This window comes from Sceloporus occidentalis, unplaced genomic scaffold (genome assembly GCF_023333645.1).
Source record: "Sceloporus occidentalis isolate IW3139 unplaced genomic scaffold, rSceOcc1.0.p SCAF_3, whole genome shotgun sequence".
Lineage (NCBI taxonomy): Eukaryota > Metazoa > Chordata > Lepidosauria > Squamata > Phrynosomatidae > Sceloporus > Sceloporus occidentalis.
The window spans coordinates 223,308,807-223,330,247 of record NW_028316983.1 but is presented as its reverse complement, the minus strand read 5'-3'; the positions used below and the strand labels follow the sequence as shown (position 1 = coordinate 223,330,247).

General features: G+C 37.6%; 1 protein-coding gene across 49 annotated transcripts in view; it reads right to left on the bottom strand.

Annotated features, from left to right (window-relative positions):
- RIMS2 (regulating synaptic membrane exocytosis 2) overlaps positions 1 to 21,441 on the bottom strand; it is a 454,948-nt gene that overhangs the window by 71,468 nt on the left and 362,039 nt on the right. For 35 of the 49 annotated variants that reach the window (XM_089517761.1, XM_089517766.1, XM_089517768.1 and 32 more), the window contains 2 exons: positions 12,897 to 12,917; positions 5,024 to 5,124 (listed from right to left, as the gene is read on the bottom strand). In XM_089517761.1, the coding sequence (XP_089373887.1) occupies positions 5,024 to 5,124; positions 12,897 to 12,917 (122 nt within the window). The remainder of the gene's footprint in view (positions 1 to 5,023; positions 5,125 to 12,896; positions 12,918 to 21,441) is intronic. The other 14 variants (XM_089517764.1, XM_089517771.1, XM_089517813.1 and 11 more) reach the window with 1 other exon arrangement.

The window sequence follows — 21,441 nt, the reverse complement described above, 5'->3', positions numbered from 1 at the left end:
AGTGGGAGTTGGCCTATTGAATTTGATGAGCCCTAGTTCTCAGCAAACCACAAATTGTGCTACTGGAGATAATAGCCATTACTCATAGATGTTATAGATCTTTATCCTAAAAGTATAGTTTCAGTGCTAAATTCTCATTTTATTTTCTATATATTTTGATCGCCTTCAAGATTCTGATCTTACATGATCAAATTAAAGATACACTAAAGGATAGTAAATAAATATCACCACTTTGACACTAGAACTGCCCACAAAATTTGTTTAGGAAAGAGCTGTAATGTTAATTAAATGAACCCACTAAATAAGCCCAGAAACTGACTTGGCTCTCTCTCCAGAATTTGTCCTTGAGTTTTTTGAGTGCTTCTCTGAATGATTACAAAAGTTCAGGCTTGGTGAAGTGAACTAAACAAGTTCTAGAAGTATTGTAACCATTTCTCCATTTTCTATGGGTCATCAAAGAGGAGGCTGATCTGGATGGTAAGGTAAGTACAAAGATTGTTCTGCCTACATGCACAGACACACTGGACATCTGCTGCCAATAATCAGTGACTGCCTATGAGAAAGGGTAGTTACCATATATTCTGAACTTTAAGTCAACCTCATGTATAAGTTGAGGGGAGGTTTGGGGGCCAAAATTGAGGATTTTGATATGCCCTGTGGATAAGTTGAGGGTGAAACTTATGATGGAAAGAAAAGCAATGCCAAAGAACTTGCAAAATTTCAGCATCATAACTACTCAACTGGATGGATGAGAGGGTGTGTGTGTCAGTGCTTCCAGGATAGATTACACTCTTACCTTTCGCCAGGGGATGGTTCTTTTTAAATAAGAGTACACAACACTTACATTCACCTGTGGATAAATTGACTCAGTTTTTTTGGGGGGGGTAAATTTTTAAATTAAAATTTCTACTTATAAATGAGTATATACAGAATATGCCACTACTGCCACTAGGTTCATGCAAAAAGAGAGTTCCTAATGCTATTCATTTATTGCTCTTCCACTAATTTTCCATGGTGTCAGGATTATCATGCTTTATGTATGTGAACATCTAGTTATGTTCCATCCAAACTGGCAAGTGTAACACACCAAAGTGCTTGTGAGAAGGTACAATTCATATAAGCAGTCCTTTTTTTTTTTTAAGGAATCTCATTCAGTTTTTAAAATAATACAATAAAACCCTCAAGCTTCCACCTCTGTTCATCTGGAATCTTCTTTGCCCACCTCTCCCCAGAGACACTAGCACAATTCACAGCTGACTACAGTGTATCCTCCAGGACACACACCCCACTGCCATGATCTTCCAGCTGTGAAGGAGAGAGAATTCTCATCCTTCCATGTTCTCTACAGGGAAAGCATTTTTCCCACACAGAGATTGACAAGTTGCAAACATGAAGAAGAACATGTACAAATATCCAAACAAATGGAGTGTTAAAGAAACTGCAACTCCTACTGACCTTCATCACAGTAGTAATTTTTAGGATCACAATATTGGTAATAATAACAACAGAAGTAATACAACATTGGGATTAGGGAAATCATTCTTCACCATCTGATAGCTCAGTTATTTTTTTAAAAATATCAATATTGCACAAATGGTAAGGGAGCTCTAGATTCCTTCTTAAACTCTTCAGGAAGGAGAATGCTTTCTGAGTCATTTATCAAATCCTTTTTCAAAACCTTTCAACAAGCAGCCAATCCATCAAAAGCCCAAACATCTGCCTATAGGAAGCTCAGGACTAAGCGTCACCCTGTATTGAGCATCATTTTTATTTTTACTCTCAAGTGTGTGTTCAGGATTGGGACCATTGTACATGGGTGAGGGAGCAAATTTGAAGCTTCAATTCAGAGGATTTTCTCCAAAATTTGTTCTTCTGGGGAGCTAAAAATGGGGGGGGGGGGGTCTTCTAGTGGTGACAATGACTGTATTTCTTTTTTTAAGCACTTGAACACAGAGGTTTTGGAAATTTGGATGAAACTTGATTTTTGCAATATGCTACCCTTGGGGCTACCCTTGTGCCTAGTCTGGAAACTCCAGTTGGTACAGGAACAGCAAGGCGTGACCATATAACACCAATATTGAAGTCACTTCACTGGCTGCCTATCAGTTTCCGGGCACAGTACAAGGTGTTGGGTATCACCTATAAAGCCCTACATGGCTTGGGCCCAACCTATCTAAGGGATCGCCTCCTTCCATATAATCCACCCTGTACACTCAGGTCCTCTGGGAGGAATTTACTACAGCCCTATGAATTTACTACTGTGTACCTATGTAAATTTAATCAATTAATTAAAAAATTAAAATTAGATTATTATTCAACTAATACATTGTTTAATTGACTAACGACACTAGCATAGGAGCAGAGTATAAAGCAAATTACTACTCAGCCTTCTCTTTGTGGGGTTTTGTTTTTGTTTTGTTTTTTGTCAACTACAGCAACTGGATTATTTATTTATTTCCAGCACGCAAGTGAAATAAAGTAGAAGTCAAAAATTCCTGGTCTCTGTTGATGTTAGCCTATACGAGGAAAGATTTTCTTAGGTATCTGTAGTAAACATACAGCATTCCTTGGGAACAAATGTTTGAACAAGCACAAGGCTAGATGCTTTAGACCATGCAGTCTCATAAAAGGAAATAGTACATTTATGGCTTGACAAACATCAGGTGTTTTGAGGTTTGCTTTGACAGAGGCTACAATTTTATTCAGAGGGGCAAACCCTTTATTTATACCTTTGAAATGTCCACCAAAATTTTTATGATAATTATTCTTATAACAAAGATCTCTATTTATAAGAAGCAGAAAATGTAGAGCTTCAACTGAACAAGCTTCTCACAGAAGTCTAGTGGCCACCAGGAAGCAAATTAAACCACAGCCTGCTAATTACCATTTTATTTTATTTTATTTTTGCTTTAGAGTGTTTTTCATCCCCCTCTCCTCCATGAAAATGGTATTTAGACTAGTAGTCATTTTTATTATGTTATTTTATGTTTCAAGGACCAGTGAATCTATTAAATGACATTGTCAATATATTTTATCCATCTTTCTCTTTTGTGTATGTTTATCTGGTCTGTGGATTGTAATACAGTCAGCTTTCCATATCCATAGATCTGTTATCCATAATTTCAACCATCCTTGGTTTGAAAATATTATATATATATTCCAAAAAGGAAACCACAAGGGGCACAATTTCTATGCCACTGTATTTAATGGGACATGAGCATCATCTGGTTTTGGTATCCACAGGGGGGCTTGGAATCAAACCCTAGCAGATAACAAGGACTAACAGTAATATTGACACATAAATTCAAGTCAATGAGCTGTTTAACAATTATATTTTTCACTAATAGATTGTGAGCAGTCAAATTAAGTTCCTCATAGGATAAAAAATAGGATACTATTTTTTTATATCACGTGAAGTAAAACAGTTGAAGGGCACCATGCAGACTTAGTTTTTGTTGATCTATATCATTTAGATTTCAACAGGAAGAAGAAAAGTACTAGCTTTTCAAACAATACAGATTTTGAAAAGGGCTAGAAAGAAAGTCCACAAATATGGGAAGACCTAGAGGAATGACACCAGTTTACATTCCAAGTAATAAAAATCTAAGCACATCAACAGTAACAGTGCAATCCCAGACAAGTGTGTATTGAAGTCTTATGTTTTAAAACATTAAACAAAAATAAGAAATATAGAAAAGATTTATCACAGTTTTAAACATACAACATGAGCATGAGGTGTAACATTTATTAGCTTTCTTTCTGGATGTTAATTCTAGATATGTATTTACTGTATATACTCATGTTTAAGTCTAGAAATTTAGGACAAACAATTGACCCAAAAAACCTGAGTCAATTTATCCATGGATCTATGTAAGTACTGTACATTAACTCTTATTTTAAAAAAAGGAACCATCCCCTAATGAAAGGCAAGCGTGTAATCTGTCCTTGAAGCACTGACCCTGCTCTATTCTCTCATCCATCCAGCCTTTAGTATAAACACAAACAGAACAATTTTGTTCTTTGGCATTGTTTTCCTTTGCTTTGTTCTTTACATCTTTTGTTACATGTCCCTCAGTTTTACCTTCAACTTATCTATGGGTCATATAAAAATCCATCATTTTTGCCCCAAAATCTGTCCTCAACTTATACATGGGGTCAACTCATAGCTGAGTATATACGGCAATCAGTTTCTCTCTTTCCTGTTCATTAAGAACATCTCCTTATTGGTCATTTTCACTATACTGTATAACCAATACTCCTGAATATGTTAATCACTCTATCGCTTTTGAAGTAGGCAACTGTGTTACACTCTTGCATAATTCTACTGCTGTATTGCACAAGATACATTGCACAAAATTAATTATAGTTCTGTGTTCAGAATAGCATTAGCAATAGCATTTACATTTCTATACCGCTTCACAGTGAACTCAGCACTCTCTAAGTGGTTTACACTGTGTAAGTCAATTGCCTCCAACAAACTGGGTACTCATTTTACTGCCCTATGAAAGGATGGAAGGCTGTGTCAGCCGTGGAGCCCTGGGATCAAACTCACAACATTGTGGCTGCAGTACTAGCTCCTTATCTTCTGACTACAATTCCATACCCACAGTCATGGGATGGGAGTAAGTAGCACTGCTGCAGATTCCCCTTTCATCTTTGGGCATGTAGAAAGCATTTTTACAGAAAAAAAAGAAAGAAAAAATACTTCCATCTATATGGCAAGAAAATCTTGTGTCCTATGAGGCCCCACTCTTGTAGACCAAGACCTTTCAGGTGGGACTTTTGAGGGACCACTGGGAGTGGCTGGTGCTTAAAGATGGAAGCTGAACAGGCATCCCACGTAAACAAAAGACCTGCAAATCTCCAAGCTACTGTATTCAATGGGATTTATTTCCAAATAAATATGAATGTGATTGGGCTCAGATAAAAATGCTACCCATATATAATGATAATGAACATCTCACTGCCTGCATAAGTTAGACAATTATACATTTTTCTGCTTTTCAAAATGAAATGCCCTTGCCTTAGAATGATAATCTTGCTCCAGCCTGGAGTCTGATCCTGCTACCTGTTTGTACTTGTTCATTTTCATTTGGCGATTTCTCTCTTCTACATCCATAGCACCTGCCAAGTTCAAAATGAAACAATCAGTTATTTGTTATTCTGTTTTTTTTAAAAAAAATCAGTATAAGCATGTTTAGTCATAATTGGATATTTACTGAAATAATCAAATATGCACTGCAACATAAAAATAACATCTATTATTTTGTGTGTTTGATGAACCAGACAGCTAAAACGACAAAAACAAGCACACATACAAGAAAACAAAACCCATCATTGTGAAGCCAAATGATTTAACTTCAACTATGTGCATGATAAACATGGTTCCAAAATAAGGTTTTCATCCACTTTTTTTTTGCTGCTGCCAAAATATGCAAGGAAAAATATATATTTTTAAATGCAATAACACATGGTTCATACAGATTTCTGAAGCCATTAATATGTAATATTACTACTTCATTTCTCTTTCTCTTTTAATGTGCCAGCAATGAAGGCTGATTTAACATGACCAGACAACACAGACATTTCCTTAGTATTAATGGATTGATCTATGGATTTAACTTTTCTTGCCATAGGTCCTCAAGTGATTTTTCAGTGTTAAAAACTCCATATGCATATATTGGGTCTATGGAATGCGTAAGTTAACAAAATGCCTTAAGTTAACATAGGAAGAATGATAAATTCTTCATAAATAAATATTGCTAAATAAAATATTGCTAAGATATTGGCCTCTACTGACTATCTGGAAAACAAATGCTCAAGACAGAAATCAATCTGCATATGAAAAGACAAGTGTTTGGACTATTTCATTACAGTCAATTATTTTTATTAATTATTAAGGCATATCTAAATTACATTTTGATTATAAATAACACGAGACATTATTATTTTTTGTGGTATAACTTTTAAAAAAAGAATAAAAACATATTCCAATTATCAATGCATCTAAAATGGCAATGCTCCAGGGCTTTGTCATGATCATGGTCACTAACTGCTTTAAAAGTAACTATCCAAGCTCTGCAGAAATTTTCTTTTTGTTAAAAGTAAAAGGCTTTCCTAGCTGAAGAAAAAAAATATTTGGGACTAAATCTTATAACAAGTGGGGAAATAAATTAACAAGAAATATTTGATAACATAGAAGCTACTGTGTGTTCATGCCTTGTGTATTCATGTGTTCACCAACTTGTGCAAAATGATAATTGCAAATATTGTGAAATATGCTCATGTAAACAAGCAGTTTAGGATAACAAGTAATAATATTTTTGCAGTTACAATCTTATCAGAAAATTTCACAGTGACCTTTGGGAAATGTACAAAAGAATATCAGAACAGAGGCCTATGATAGGGAAAGAATGAGAACATGAATGAATGATGTTGAGAAAGCTCTTTAAAAATAGCAAATTATTACATATAAACTTTTCAAAAGGGTTTTCTTAAAAATATATAGGACAATGGTGAGATCTAAGTGCATTTAGGCTACAATTTGGTATCTTACCAATCAATAAACCCTATTGAGTTCAATGTGACTTCAATCCATATTTGAGTTGATATGGATAGGATTGTAATGTTAATTTTCATTACTGCAGCCATTGTTTAATAACTGTGCAGTTAAGAGGCCTGCTATTCTTGGACATATATTGGGAATGAACCCATCACAATAATTTAAAACTGTATAAGTAAAAATTAAAAAACAATAGAATTCAGTCAAAATACTCCAACAATAACATTTATGTATGCTGAGGATAAATTATATTTTTGGAATACAAGTTGTGAGTGCTTTTTTTCTGCCACAAGGGAAAAAAGAGATGTAAATTCACTTATGACTTCCAAATAAAGTAGACCCACAGAATAAATGAAATACATATATGTGCTGGCATCACTTTATCCAATAGATCCATGCAAGTTGGGATCAGTAACTGGATTTAACTTTAGTGAATATCAAAGGAAATTACTATTTATAAGTGGAATGTGCAGCTCAGAGCAATTTAGGAACCTAAATAGAGCATCTACTATTGAGATTCCACTGCTTGTCTCATAAGAATTACTTTTCTGAACACTGAGCTGTCTTTTAAATATAAATTCTCAAATATTAGTGTGAATTAACAAAATTCCTAGATAAGACACAATATACAAACAAAACTATACACTGTATCAAAATAAATATTTGTTACCTGGTTAGTTGTAAACTACCCTTATCAGATTTATTTCCTGCTCCTTGACAGTGATATTATTAATTCCCCAATAAAGCTATAAAAGTGGTGATATTACTTAAATGAATTAGCATATGCTTATTAACAACCCTTCTTTCCCCACCTCCCCCCAAGAGGGGACCTATGTGGATATATTTAACTCACAGACTCTCTCTAAAGGAATTTAGACAGAGGGCTTTTGCCTTTAAACCTTTCTTAATCTAATAGGTGTGCAAAACGGGCTTTGTAGTTGTTTTGCACACATTGCTTTTGGGTACACAGTCATGTCTATAATATCAAAGGTGCAAACAGTTAAGAAGAAGAAAAATCATCCATCCCATAGGCTGATGCTTGCTTTCTTTTTTCCAAGAAAAATTTTCATGTGTTACATTTGTGATTAGTGTCTTTTTCAAAAATATGGACAATATGGTGACTGGACAGATGTCAGTTGTACTGCTTCCCCCAAAGCACTTTCACTGAAAGCAGCCAACTCCACTATTTTTGGAAATAGCAGCTGCTGAAATGTACCACTGCCGTTTTTGTTTTAAATAGTGAGTTCCGAGTTTGTTCTAGATGTAGAAAATGCTTATAAAATGGGAGAAAAGAAGCTTCCCCTCTGTAAGGTTCAACACAATCATGTTTTCATATATTTCTGTTACATTCTGTGACCTGACCATCAGTTACCATTAACTGAGTTAGCAACCAAAACTACTGACATCACAATATAAAAAAATTAGATCTCTGTCTGTGTAGCTCTTTAGGGAAACTCTTCTATCCCACTTGCCCAAAGCAAATGAAAATCTCTGAGATTTGTGCACAGTATTAAATACTGAACAGAGAGAATGAACAAGAGTACTGAAAATGTTGATTTCAAATGTATAGCACACATTTTAAAAGCACATATATAGGTTGTGGAGGATTTGGAATAGACATTCAGAACCTAAAAATTTATAGATGTAAATCTACTTATAAAGAAAAGCATAATGCTGGTGTAGTTCTATATACTGTGACTTTGCACAAATGTTAGATTCAATATGCCTCTTCCTACGCACTTGCTTGATGACAAAGCAAGCCTTTTGCTGCCTCCAGTCTGATCACTGTGCTGCAGCATCCCTGCAGTGTTACAGAGGATCACGGGGCCCATCTCTAGGATCACATGTGCCTCATCATCCCTGTGACACTGTATGGGAGTCTATAGCACATCAGAATGATTCATTGACCAGGCTAAAAATACTGCTATGCCAAATGACAATTTGGACTGCTCATGTTTGTCTTGCTCAGGATAGTGATTAGATGCTAAAACTAATGACACGCCTGATGGGAGATGTCAGTTTCATACCAATTCAAGAAGCCTAATTATTAGGGTCATCAGTACAATTAAGTAATTGTAACCAAAAAAAAAAAAAGGGGGGGGGAACCACACCTCTGGATGACCTTATGATTTTTTTTTATTTTTTGGCTTGAAAGCTAAGTTTATTTCTTTCCTTTATCTGTATTCCTGTTCAACTTAGTCTACAAATCTAGAGCACTGATGTGGAGAATTGTTTCAAAGAAAAGCAAAATACTTTATTTTTCTCTTATTAAAGGTAAAGATAAGGTAAAGGTTTCCCCTTTGACAAGGTGTTACCTTCCCACTGAAGTGGTACCTAGTTAGGTACTTGCATTTGCATGCTTTTGAACTACTAGGTTTGCAGAAGCTGGGACTAGTGATGGGAGCTCACTGTCAAATAGCGCTTGGGTCTCAGACTGCTGACCTGCCAATCTTGCAATTGTCAGAGTCAGCGTCTTAACCACTGAGCCACCACATCCAGTTCTCTTACTACTAACCAATTAATTTTCATTTTTGAATGCTTTTAATATTTTTTGAAGTTTTCCAAAGTCAAGCTTTCTTTCAGTTGTGTCAAAACTCCTTATGATGTAAGGAAGACTTACTCCATATTGTGTCTGTGTTTTCAATAATCATAAAATAAAATCTGAAGATATTAGCAAACATGTTAAAATAGTAATTTTAATTATTTTAGGTTTTTGAAAAAGAAATGTTATTGTGAAGTTTTTTTAAACTGACTTTGTGTGCTTTGTATCCCACCCTGGCAGTGAAACAGCATACAAATGAAAACAACTATTCTTAGTAGTAGTAGCAGTAGTAGTAGTATTTTGCAACAGCATTTTAAAAAACAAATATATTTTATGCAAAGATATAGAAAGACTTTCTCATTTATTTTCCACACAGAGTCACAGGGAAATGAGCTCCATACTTTTGGGAGCAGTCACAAAAAATTATGATCTCTGCACCCTGCCTGTTAAAATACAGTGCAGTGGTTTCATTACCACTTTTCAACTGATCCTCAAGAATGTGATCACAATTATGAGAAGTAGTTGCCTGAAGTCACAGGACTCAGGATGTGCCTCTTTTCAGGTCACTGCTAAAAGCCTGAATTAAGCCTGAAGATACCGGAAGATGCTGGAACACTATGAATCCTAAAGTATCTAGCAACTGTCTGTGGCACAAGCACATCTGCACTGGTCAGCAGTAATTGAAATATAGGGATATAAACTGTTGTTTCATTCTTGCATGGAAAAATGAATAATTCTTGACTCTCATTGTTGGGAGAAAGGCAAGATATAAATTCATTAAATAAATAAATTATTGCAAGAACTTTTGTCCATTTCTGAATGATTTTAATTCACCTTTTGGGACTGTTTTGCAAAAAAAAATTAATAATACTGTGACAAAATGCTGTTTTTTGTGCAAAAATGTTGTTTATGCACAATTTTGTACAAAAATGTAGGGTTTTGTGCAAAACTTTTTTCCACTGAAAGGCCTAAAGTGTGCAAAAAGTCACAACAGTTGACCATTTTCTGGACAAGCTGTCTCATTTTGTTGAGAATGAGAAAATTTTGAAACAGTGATAAGGTTTCTTGCTGTCAATTATGCATCTACTAGTACATGGTGGTCTTTCAGGGCATACAAGCCATAAAATATTGCCAAAATATTGTCCTTATAATGCCCAGGTCTAGATGTTGAATTAAAATGAAATACAAGGAGTTAATATACTTTTGGCACCTGGAAACAATAATAAAGATACAAGATGCCTAGTCAGGATGTGAGTGAAAAATGGTTTATTTGTTCTGTTTGTATCTTTGGATCACTTTGAGTTTGTTAGTACCGAGGAAGTGGACAAGATCCTTCGAAGTGTTAGGAGGACGACATGTTCTCTCGATCCCTGTCCCTCATGGCTGGCGGCTCAGGGGGAATGCGGTGCCTAACTATGTTGCACCGCATAATTAATACATCTCTAAGAGAGGGACAATTTCCATCTAAATTAAAATTAGCAGTGATTAAACCCCTGCTAAAAAAAACCTCCCTAGACCCCCTGACTTATAATAACTACCGGCCTATATCGCTGCTGCCATTTTTAGGGAAGGTGATCGAGAGAGCGGTCACCTTCCAGCTTCAATCGATCTTGGATGAAACGGATTTTCTGGACCCATTTCAAACTGGCTTCCGGGCAGGCTATGGAGTTGAGACTGCCATGGTCGCCTTAGTCAATTATCTCCGTCTGGGCATGGACAGGGGAAGCGTGTCCCTGTTAGTGCTTTTGGACATCTCAGCAGCTTTCGATACCATTGACCATGGTATCCTTCTGGAACGCCTGAGGGAGTTAGGTATCGGGGGCACTGCGCTCCAGTGGTTCCGTTCCTACCTCTCGGGTAGATTCCAGATGGTGCAGCTGTGGGACGTTTGCTCCGATAAGAGGGCGCTTACATCTGGCATCCCTCAAGGAGCGATTCTGTCCCCCATGCTATTTAACATTTACATGAAACCGCTGGGAGAGATCATCCGGAGACATGGGGCGTGGTGTTATCAGTATGCTGATGACACCCAAATATGTTTCTCTGTGTCCCCGACTGATGCAGTAACTAGGGATGGCATCTCTCCTCTAAATGCCTGCTTGGAGTCGGTAATGGGCTGGATGAGGGAAAACAAACTCAGTTTGAATCCAGAGAAAACGGAAGTACTGGTGATAGGTTCCCCGGGTCTGGGTGGTGAGATTTGCCACCCGGTCCTGAACGGGCTCATGCTCCCCTTGAAGGACTCGGTCCGCAGCTTGGTAGTGCTCCTGGACTCGTCGCTCCAGCTGTCATCTCAGGTGGATGCAATGGTCAGGAGCGCTTGTTATCAGCTTTGGCTGATACGCCAGCTGCGTCCCTACCTGGACCGGAAGGACCTTGAAACTGTAGTACATGCTCTGGTAACCTCTTGATTGGATTTCTGCAATGCACTCTACATGGGACAACCCTTGTACCAAACCCGGAAGCTACAGTTAGTGCAGAATATGGCAGTGAGATTGGTCGCTGGTTGTTCCAGGTCTGACCATATAACACCCATCTTGAAAGATCTTCATTGACTGCCTATTCGCTTCCGGGCTCAATACAAGGTGTTGATAATGACCTATAAAGCCCTAAATGGCTTGGGCCCAGGGTACTTGGAGGACCACCTCTCCCCATATAATCCACCCCGCACACTCAGGTCAACAGGGATGAAATTGTTGGAGGTCCCAGCAACACGCTATGTGAGGACCTCTCAGAGGGCATTCTCTATCGTGACCCCCATATCTTGGAATAGTCTCCCAGATGAGCTCCGCTCCACCACATCTTTTTATTTATTTATTTATATACCGCTATTCCAAAGATCATAAGCTAATTTGCCCCCAACAGTCTGGGTACTCATTTTAGCGACCTCGGAAGGATGCAAGCCTGAGTCAAGCTTGGGCCCTTTTGCTGGTCTTGAACTCGCAACCTTGTGGTTTTGAGTGAATGGCTGCAGTACAGGCATTTAACCACTGCACCACCAGGGCTCCTCCACTGTGCCACCAGGGCTCCTTTAGCTCTTTTTAAAAAGAACCTGAAGACGTATTTCTTTTCCCAAGCCTTCCCACCGTGAAAAATCATTTTTTCCCTTACCCCTTTTCATTGATGACCCTGGAATGTATATATCGACTTCCCCTTCTATCTGGCCCTTTTGTTGTTAGTATTACTGTGTTGTTTTTAATGCTGTTTTTAACTGATTTTATTGGAATGTTTTTATATATAATTGTTTGCCGCTTTGATCAAAATTTTGGAAAAGCGGGTTACAAATAAACTATAAATTATTATTATTATTATTATTATTATTATTCAACTGAATTTAACAAAGTGTTTATTTGTATAATCTAAAGTAAAGAGAGGGAACTTTGTTTTCAATTTTGCTATTGTAGAGATGGGAATTAGTAATGAAAGGAGACAGCTTGGAGACCTGCAAAGCTTGTAACAAAAGTGCAGGGGGGGAGTGATTTCCAGTACAGCTGCAAAGGCTGCTTACAGGTCTTTTAGTTGTGACAGTGGAGGAAGAGAAAGGAACAGAAGATGAAATTCCCTGATTCTTACTCTCAGTAGTAAGGTAGCTGTGACTCACCATGAGGTGCCTTGCAAAAAAATTATTTGAAGAGTCTGCAGAGTACTGGAAGGTTATTAACACAAGCAAGGCTATTTAAGGCAATAATTTAAATGCAACATTTTCAGTCCAAGCTACACAGTAAATGCACACACACCACAATTTGTGCCTTCTACAAATGAAAAAATGAAGCATTCAAGAAACTGCCCTACCTTCATCCCCATTTTCTGGCACTGTGCAAAATAAAAGAAGGAGGAGGCAAGAAGAGAAAATGAAAAATAAATAAATACAAATGAAAGTGAGATCCAGAAATCAAAGATTTAGAAAATAAAATATGAATGAATAACTTTAACCAAAGTATTTTTTTCTTAGTTTGTCAACCACAGCTAATGTTCCGTTCTTACAAATATATCAACTTAATTGCCAGTGTTTTGTGGATTGAGGGTACAGGCTTCTCAGATGAACCCCCTGAACATCTAGAATCATTAACACTGTCTACACAAAAAGGAGCACAGCTGTTGTCATACATAATTAGCATATGCATCTCTTGTGAAAAATGACAGATGAATTAAAAAGAAATATGTATGTTATATTTTTAGCAATATGCTATCATGGTACTGGCAGAAAACTGAAAGAACCAGTATTACTAACAATAGTTATTGTAAGTATAACTGCAGTTAAGAAGTTTGTAATAAGGTCTTTACCTTGTTGTTGGCGTGTGATCCCTAACAGAACAGTTGAAAACGTTTGGTTAACTGAGGGGCTGAGCAGACGGGCCAGGATAGTTTGGGTTGTGCCTATATTATTCTGGCCTCTGTGTTCACCAGGTTTGTTCCCTGGGTTTGCATGGGGGAATGAGCAAGTGCTTATATGCCCTTCCCCATGCTGCCTCAGGACCCTCTACTGGTGCACTATCCTTACCTTGCCGCACTGTTGCTCCTACTGGGAAGCTCCCCCAATTGCCATGTCTGCTGTGGAAACGGTGGCTGCACTGATGTGGCCAGGCACTACATTTCCACGTTATGCAGCAATGGGGGGGGGCTTCTCAGTAGGTGCAACAGCATGGCAAGGTGAGGAGCACCAAAACAGTCAGGGTTTGCCAGTTCAGGAAACTCCATGGCAAACCAGGGTTCAAATTGACCCTGGGTTAAGGCTGTTTACCCCAGGATCAGGCTGAATCCACCAGATTCATGTCTGGTTTGCCAGGATTCAGACTGATTCTGGCCCTGGGATTTTGGCCTGCATAATCTAAACAGGACAAAACAAGACCAGAGGGGACACAGGCCTTTTGGCCCATGCGGACAACCTATGAAACAAGAAGAGTGTGTATTTGAAGGTAACATAAATATTCAGTGGATACCACAAGGGAACCTCTATGATACTGAGTATGCAGAAGTTCCCAACCTGCACAGACAGTTCTACAGAGTATTGAGAGTGCATAGTTATAACTTGGTTAAGTTGGAGGGTGATCCTTACTTGTTTATTAGAGTCGTCCCCCATCCATTAGTGGAGAGTCTACCCAAGATTCCATTTGACATATACAGATTTTAGAGCACATTCGCAACTTGTGTGAAATGCAGGCAATATCAGACTGAGTATAACAATTTGGACGTGTGACTGCTTCAACCTTAACAGAAAATTTTTGAATTATGTTGCTTAGACTGCATGTTGAAGCAAGCCATGGTTTCATACAGTTGTTATAACATACTTATATGAGGGATATACATACACTTGAACACATGTGATAGAGGACTCAAACCCAACGCAGGGGAAAATCTCTCATCTATTACTAAGCACACAAAACCAAGTTATGCATTTTTACAAGGAGAGGACAGATTTGTCCATAAGAAGTCATTTGTCCATAAGAAGAAGCCTCTGGCCGCCCTTTTCTTCTCATCTGTGCAGCCCCTTTGTCCCGAAACAGAAGGGCCAAAAGGGGCGCCACCAGGCTGCTTTGGGGGCATGGCATTTACAGGATGCATGCCCCGAATGCAGCCTGAACCAACCCCAACACCACCCTAAAGGTAAAGAGCCAGCTTGAAGAGGAGTGGGGAAAATCACTTCTTTTCAGAAGCAGGTTTAAAAGACCAACAACAGGGCTGATTGGGGCTATGTGCATATGGTTGCCACAGTGCAAGGGCAAGTAGTACCAAGGCAGCCCCAATATGGCCTTTTTGGGCAATCTGTTTTGCCCCTCTGTACGTTTGCATAGATATATCTTTGAGACTGTGGCCTAAATTCTCTTGTTAGTACGAGCTGAATTATGCCAACTGAATCAACTAAACTTATACAAGTTTCACTTACATTCAACAACATTCAGCTAGTTCCTACTCTAGCTGTAAGTAGTAATTGGATTTATGTCCAAAAATAGTATTTTGTAAAGTAGACGATAAAGTTTTCAAGCCATTTCTATTCTTCTCTTTTATATAGTATTCAAGTATTTCTATAACTTTTGTTTTATTTTATAGATACAAAAACATGATCTGGCTTCAGTGAAATGATCATTTATCATTTTCAGAAATGGGATGGGCATGGAACAAGATTATTTACTGATATTGCTAACCTCAAAAGAATTCATCCCACTGGATTTATTTTTGCATAGCAGGTTTGAATCTTGTATCCTTTATCTTGTAATTGCTCAAGTCCAACTAAAAGCAAGAAGCAGCTTTTTTCAAATATCCAAGAGAAGTAAGCTTTAGGCAAAGAACCAGGCGAGAGATATAAATGTGTTGGCTCATTAATACAGTTTCTCATTTAATTAATGATGCAACAATTTAATTCTGTTGAAATGTCACTTTAGTTAAAAAATAAATTTACAGTAATTAAGATTCCCCTTTTCATTAGAAAATGTCCAACTTAGCATAGCATAATTTAATTGATTTTTAGCCAGTTAGTTTCTGTGTCTGTAACTTCTACCTTATACTGCGTGTGTGTGTGTGTGTGTGTGTGTGTGATGTGCCTTCAAGTCACCTGTTCACCTATGGTGACCTCATGAATTTCAATAGGGTTTTCTTAAGCAAGGAATACTCAGCTGTTATTTTTGCCAGTTTCTTCCTCTGAAATATAGCCTACAGCATCTAGCATTGGTACTGGCAGTCTCCCATCCAGGAACCAACCAGAGTTGACCCTGCTTAGTTTCAAAGATCAAATGCGATCTTGTGCCTTTAAAGTATTTAAGCTGACTTGTGTTGTGCTATACTGTGCACAAATGGTTAAAATATGAATCTACTCCATTTATCTGCTTAAGACGAAGCCACTAGAAGAAATTATTACTAGCTCTAACACTTGTCCCTTTTGCTGTATAACAAATATAGACTGGAGGAATGGTTTTATGTGCATTAAAGATGATATATTCATACAAAATATATGAGAAAGGGCAAATACATTTAACCATAATAAAACTCTGAAATGGCATTTGCAGTTTTAACTATAAAAAAACCTATATCATGCTGCTGCATTTGCCACCATGTTGCCTAATTTTGACAGTGCAATGGAGACAAGAGAAGCTAACAATTTCTTTACTGTGAAAGTGTGTGATAAGCGTAAACCCAGTACAGCTGCCTTGGGTCCAACTTTGGGAGAAAGGCAGTATAGAAAATAAAATTTTAAAAAGAAATGAAACATTAACTGATATTTATGGATGTGAAGCCAATGGAAAAATAAAAGGACAATGAACCCAAGTTATTATTTTTGACTGATCATGTCATTGTTTTAAACTATTTGATTTCTCTAAAGTTTCGATATTTTAATGTGCTAGCTTATCTAATTTTCAAAAACCTTCTTATTAATTTTTAATGCATATGTGAACCATCTTGGGTCTCCATTCAGCAGAAAAACAGGATATAAAATAAATAAGAGTAAATAAATACCTATGACTCAAAGAATACTTCCACCAGAACACAAATAGCAACATTACATGATAACAATCTCATCATGTCACCGGAGAATGCATAAATTACAGCAAACATACAAAGAAGTAGTATTCTGTATGGACTCATCTAGATATTTGTAACACCAAATTAGACATTGCATTACACAGAATACTTCTGCTACTTTGCATTTGCTGAAGTAATCAATTTCTCTAGCTGTTTTCAAATAAAAGAAATTAAAAGGGAGAGCTTATCATGAAACTGCTGAATTAACTCTTATCAACAAGTTTAGTTCTAGAGTTTCAGTTCTGGACTGAAAGTAAATAATGGCTTTTTAATCACACTTGAGATTCAATTAACTCATCACTATCAGGATGTTTATTAATGCTACTATGTGAATAGTTACTGTAAGTATTTTAAACACCTAATCTTTGGCATAATCATCCCTATTCTATTTCTTATTTTTCATCCATTTTTGACCTCACTACTAACATTTTACTCAGGCAGATATTCCAGACAGGCTCTGGCCCACAATGCTTCTTCTATAATAAATAAATCTATAGGTTTCACAAGACTTTGTGTTGTTTTTACATTTGGAACCAGAAACGGAGTGATCCATCTATCTGGATTCCATGTCAGACACACACACACACACACACACACACACACACGAATCACCCCTCCTTTTTCACAGGGGATCCCCTCGTGAAAAGAGTTTCACCTATATTCAAGCCCCATTGGCTTGAATATAGGCGCAGGGGCACAGGAGCACACCACGGGCGCATGCCCCATTCATTCTCCCTCCATTTGTCCCTCATGTATAAGCGAGGGATGTGGGTTCCAAAACCACGAGAACGAAGGGAGGACTCTGTGTGTGTGTGTGTGTGTGTGTGTATGTGTGTGTATAATTCAAATATAACTAGAAAAATAAAGCATGTGAACATAAACTCAAAAACAAAAACCTAAAATAAGTGTGTTATAATGAAATCTATAACCATTATAATCATTGTAGAAAGATGTTACTACAGTGGGCCATATTGCAGGTTAGCCACCTGAAGACTTGAGCATCCATGGATGGATCACCCTGCCCCATTATTGTCAATGGCAGTTGACTACAATGGGGCTTGAGCATGAGTGTTTTCTCTCATATGAGGGGGGGGGGGGGAGCAGAATCAAACCTTCATGTATATTATATCACCAACGTAATGTATTTCTCCTAAGTGCACCCTAAATACCTTAAGGATTCTTAAGGGTAAATAACACACTATTATCAATTATCTGGTTACTAAAGTATACTCAAGACCAATTAGTGAAGATACGATATCCCTTACCACCCTGTTAGACTGAAAGCAAAATTGTGTAAGGGTATATTTTCATACCCCCTTTAATGCTACTTCATTGAAAGCAATTCTAATCCACTTAAATTGTTGTGATTACATTTCCAAAAGAGTCACTGTTTTGCAGAGTACAATTATTTTACAGGGTGGAATTCTTACATATTTAATATAGAATCACTATTGTTTTTCAATAATGTCCAGTATTTATTCCCTTCTCTTCTATGTTCCTCCCAAAAAACTGTAGTACTCAACACTCTTTATCCATTACTCTAGCCCTGCCTGTGTATACGATATAACTAAAACAGTGTCTAACTTGTGAAAATAATTATAGCTACTGTTTTCTCCATCAGGCACTATTTCATTAATATACAACACAGGTTCAGTAATAGAGCAAGTCACCCATCAAAAAGTCATACATAATGAACTGACAGAATTAATTTTTCATTGCTTAAATTTTAAGAAACAAACTATATGTCTTGATACAAATCAACTAATAATATAATTAAATATAATGTTGGGGAATAATGGGAATAATTAAATATTTACACACAACAGAAGCACAGTTTTCACATAAACTTTCAGAATGACACCATTGTGGTGTGCTTTCATGTCATTTCTGATGTATGGCCTTAAGCTAAACCTATCACAGGGCAACATTTCTTCAGATGGGGTTTGCTTTTGCCTTCTTCTGAGGCTGAGAGTATATGACTTGCTAAAGGTTACTCAGTAGGTTTCCATGACCAAGAAGGGATTTGAACTTTAGTCTCCAGAGTCATCATCCAATGCTCAAACCACTAATAGAACTGTATGTGACACAGTTTTTTCTATGCCTCTCTGCATGCCACTAAAATACTTTCATTTTTTTCTTGAGGGAGACTGTCGTAAAAGTGTGTATTTTGTCATACTGGAAAAGTCCATTTAGCAAATTGCACACTTTTATGACAGCTTCCCTTGGAAAAGAGAATGGAAGTCCTACACAGAGAGGCAAAAAGAAAGCTGCTACTCTCACAATCCCTTTCCATTTTCTTTTCTCATGCAATAAGGCTCCATGACTAAGGATGGATTGAAACCATTATTGGAAGAGTCTTCTTGAGGGCTTGGTCACTTCTGAATAAAAGCTGGCTATGAATCAAAACTGCAGTATCTTCATTGGCAACAAAGAGAATGGGGTCATGAATGTTATAAGTGTCCTGAACACAAGGAGTACTGGCATGTCATCACTTCTGCTGAATTCAGAATGGGGTGACTCTGAGAAAACCAAATATATCACAGAAGTACAAATCCTAGAATTCTATAACACTGAGCCATGGAAGTGGTGTCAAATGCATTAATTTCTGCAGTGCAGATGCAGCTCTTGTTGATCATAAGGTGGGGTGCCCCATTCTGGCTCTTCTGACCTCAGCAGAAATGATAATGATTGTCAGGTTCTTGCAGAGAGCTGCTTGGGCAGTGAAGCAGCAGCAGCTGCAGCAGCTAGGGAGATGGGCCAATAGGGCTGAATTGGTGTCAGCACAGCTGGCCCATGTAGACAATAACACAGCATCACACTGGATTTGGCTAGTGTGTGTGATCACCATTGTGGTATGTCCAGGGCCAGTCTAGCGCATAATGCTCCAGAGTGGCCCCAGATTAAGCAACCAGTATAGATGTACTCATGGTCTGTTTCCTCAATTTCTTTAGCTAAAAAGGAAGACATGCTAAAATTAGTACAGAAATGGCACTACAAAATTCATAAGCTTAGCAAATTAACTACAGCATTATCATCATTTTTCTAGAAATATAAACATGATATAGGTTCATTTTTACATATGTGGTGGCTTTGCTCTACTAAAAATCAGTTCTGGACTTGCAATTTTTCAGGAAATCTATGAACTCCCAATTCAGAAGGTAACATAACATCCTAATTGGTCAGTTCTGTACAATTTGTCCAGTATTCTGTGGAATAAGAAGTACTATTAGGATACGTAATGTTAGCAGACAGATTGGTTATAGGTAGGTATTGCAAAGATCCTAAGGCTTTCTCAATTTAGTTAGATGAACTCTGGAGAATTTCCTTTAAAGAAAATCTGACAGACAATGCTGAAGAATGGAGAAATTATCCAACAGTTGGCTACTTTTATTAAGCATACTAGTCCTTGATTGAATATTGTAATAAAAACAACAAAATTTACAATCCATCTTTCACACTTAGCAAATTTTGGAATACTTTTTCTGGATAAAATATGTTGAGATGGTTTTGGTCTAGTGAACTTTTGTCAATCTGATGTACTTTTTGTGACATAAAATGTTAGCTTGTGTGTGTGGTTCTCAATTGTTGTGACTGCTGTTTCTTTTATGTGCTGATGTGATTTGCAAACTTTTTCTAAAACAATTTATGACTCTTTAATAACACCTAATAAGATGTCAAGAAGAGTCAGAAAGACTGACTTGCTTACAATTATCCCTTCTTTTTTTCTCTCTGATGGTGGTCTTTATTCAAATAGGACATTTTTCAGTAAGTTTGGCCTACTGGAAGGGCTTTTCGTTATTGACTGAACAGTAGGTAGCACCAACATCAGTAGCAAAGAGGTACTTATTGGTTGATCTTCAGGGTCTTTTTGCATCAATTTATCTGGGGAAAGAAAAGCAATTGTGGAGAAAACTTCAAACACAGTGATGGAACTAGAACCTGCTGATGGGAAAATTTCACTGAAGCTGAAGCTTGTAAGGCAGGGCTCCTTGTTTTCACATAGCCCATTTGATAAAACTCATAAAATGCTTGCACTTCCCAATTATATAGGTCTAACCCAGTCAAAAGAGACATCCAGAATGCTTGTCAGTAATCAGGATCTTCTTCTTGCACTTGAGTAATTTATTTGAAGAATGATTTCAAGGCCATAGGGCTTCAAAGACTGAGTCCCCATTTTGGGGAAGAGGCAGAGTATGACGCAGAGAAGGATAGATTAGGACAGAACAGAAGGAATGTGAAATGGCAAAGGGGAAAAGGGAAAGATAGTTTCAGATCTTTTCTGAGCAACAATGACAGAAGTATCAGTGAATCCAGAGGAAGCCATGGCCCTGGCTGCAGAGGAAGAGAAGGGGGCAGGAAGGGGACCATGTCGAGCCCAGAGATAAAAGAAGGATCCTCCCTCCATTCCATCTGGCATGGCTCTGGCCTCAAAGGGAGAGCAGAACCAGTAGTATCTGCTGGATTTGATCACCTTCCCCACTACCATTCACTACTCCTTTTGTGTCATGTCTTTTTAGACCGGGGAACTGTCTCATTAATCTGTAAGCTGCTCTGCGAGCATTTCTAAAGAGCAGGGTAATAATAATAAAGATGGTTGGACTGGATGGCCCTTGTGGTTTCTTCCAACTTTATGACCCTATCTATCTAGGAGCATATGTGGACAGAGTGGAATTGATCAGGCTCCTACCAAAAGCTCTGGAAGGTTCTGACCAGCTCTGTGCAGGCAAAGAACAACCTACACGTGTAAATCACTGAGTGCACGAGGAAGAGCAGCAGGAGCAATAGTACTATCCTCAACAGGTCAGTTGAGGGAATAATAGAA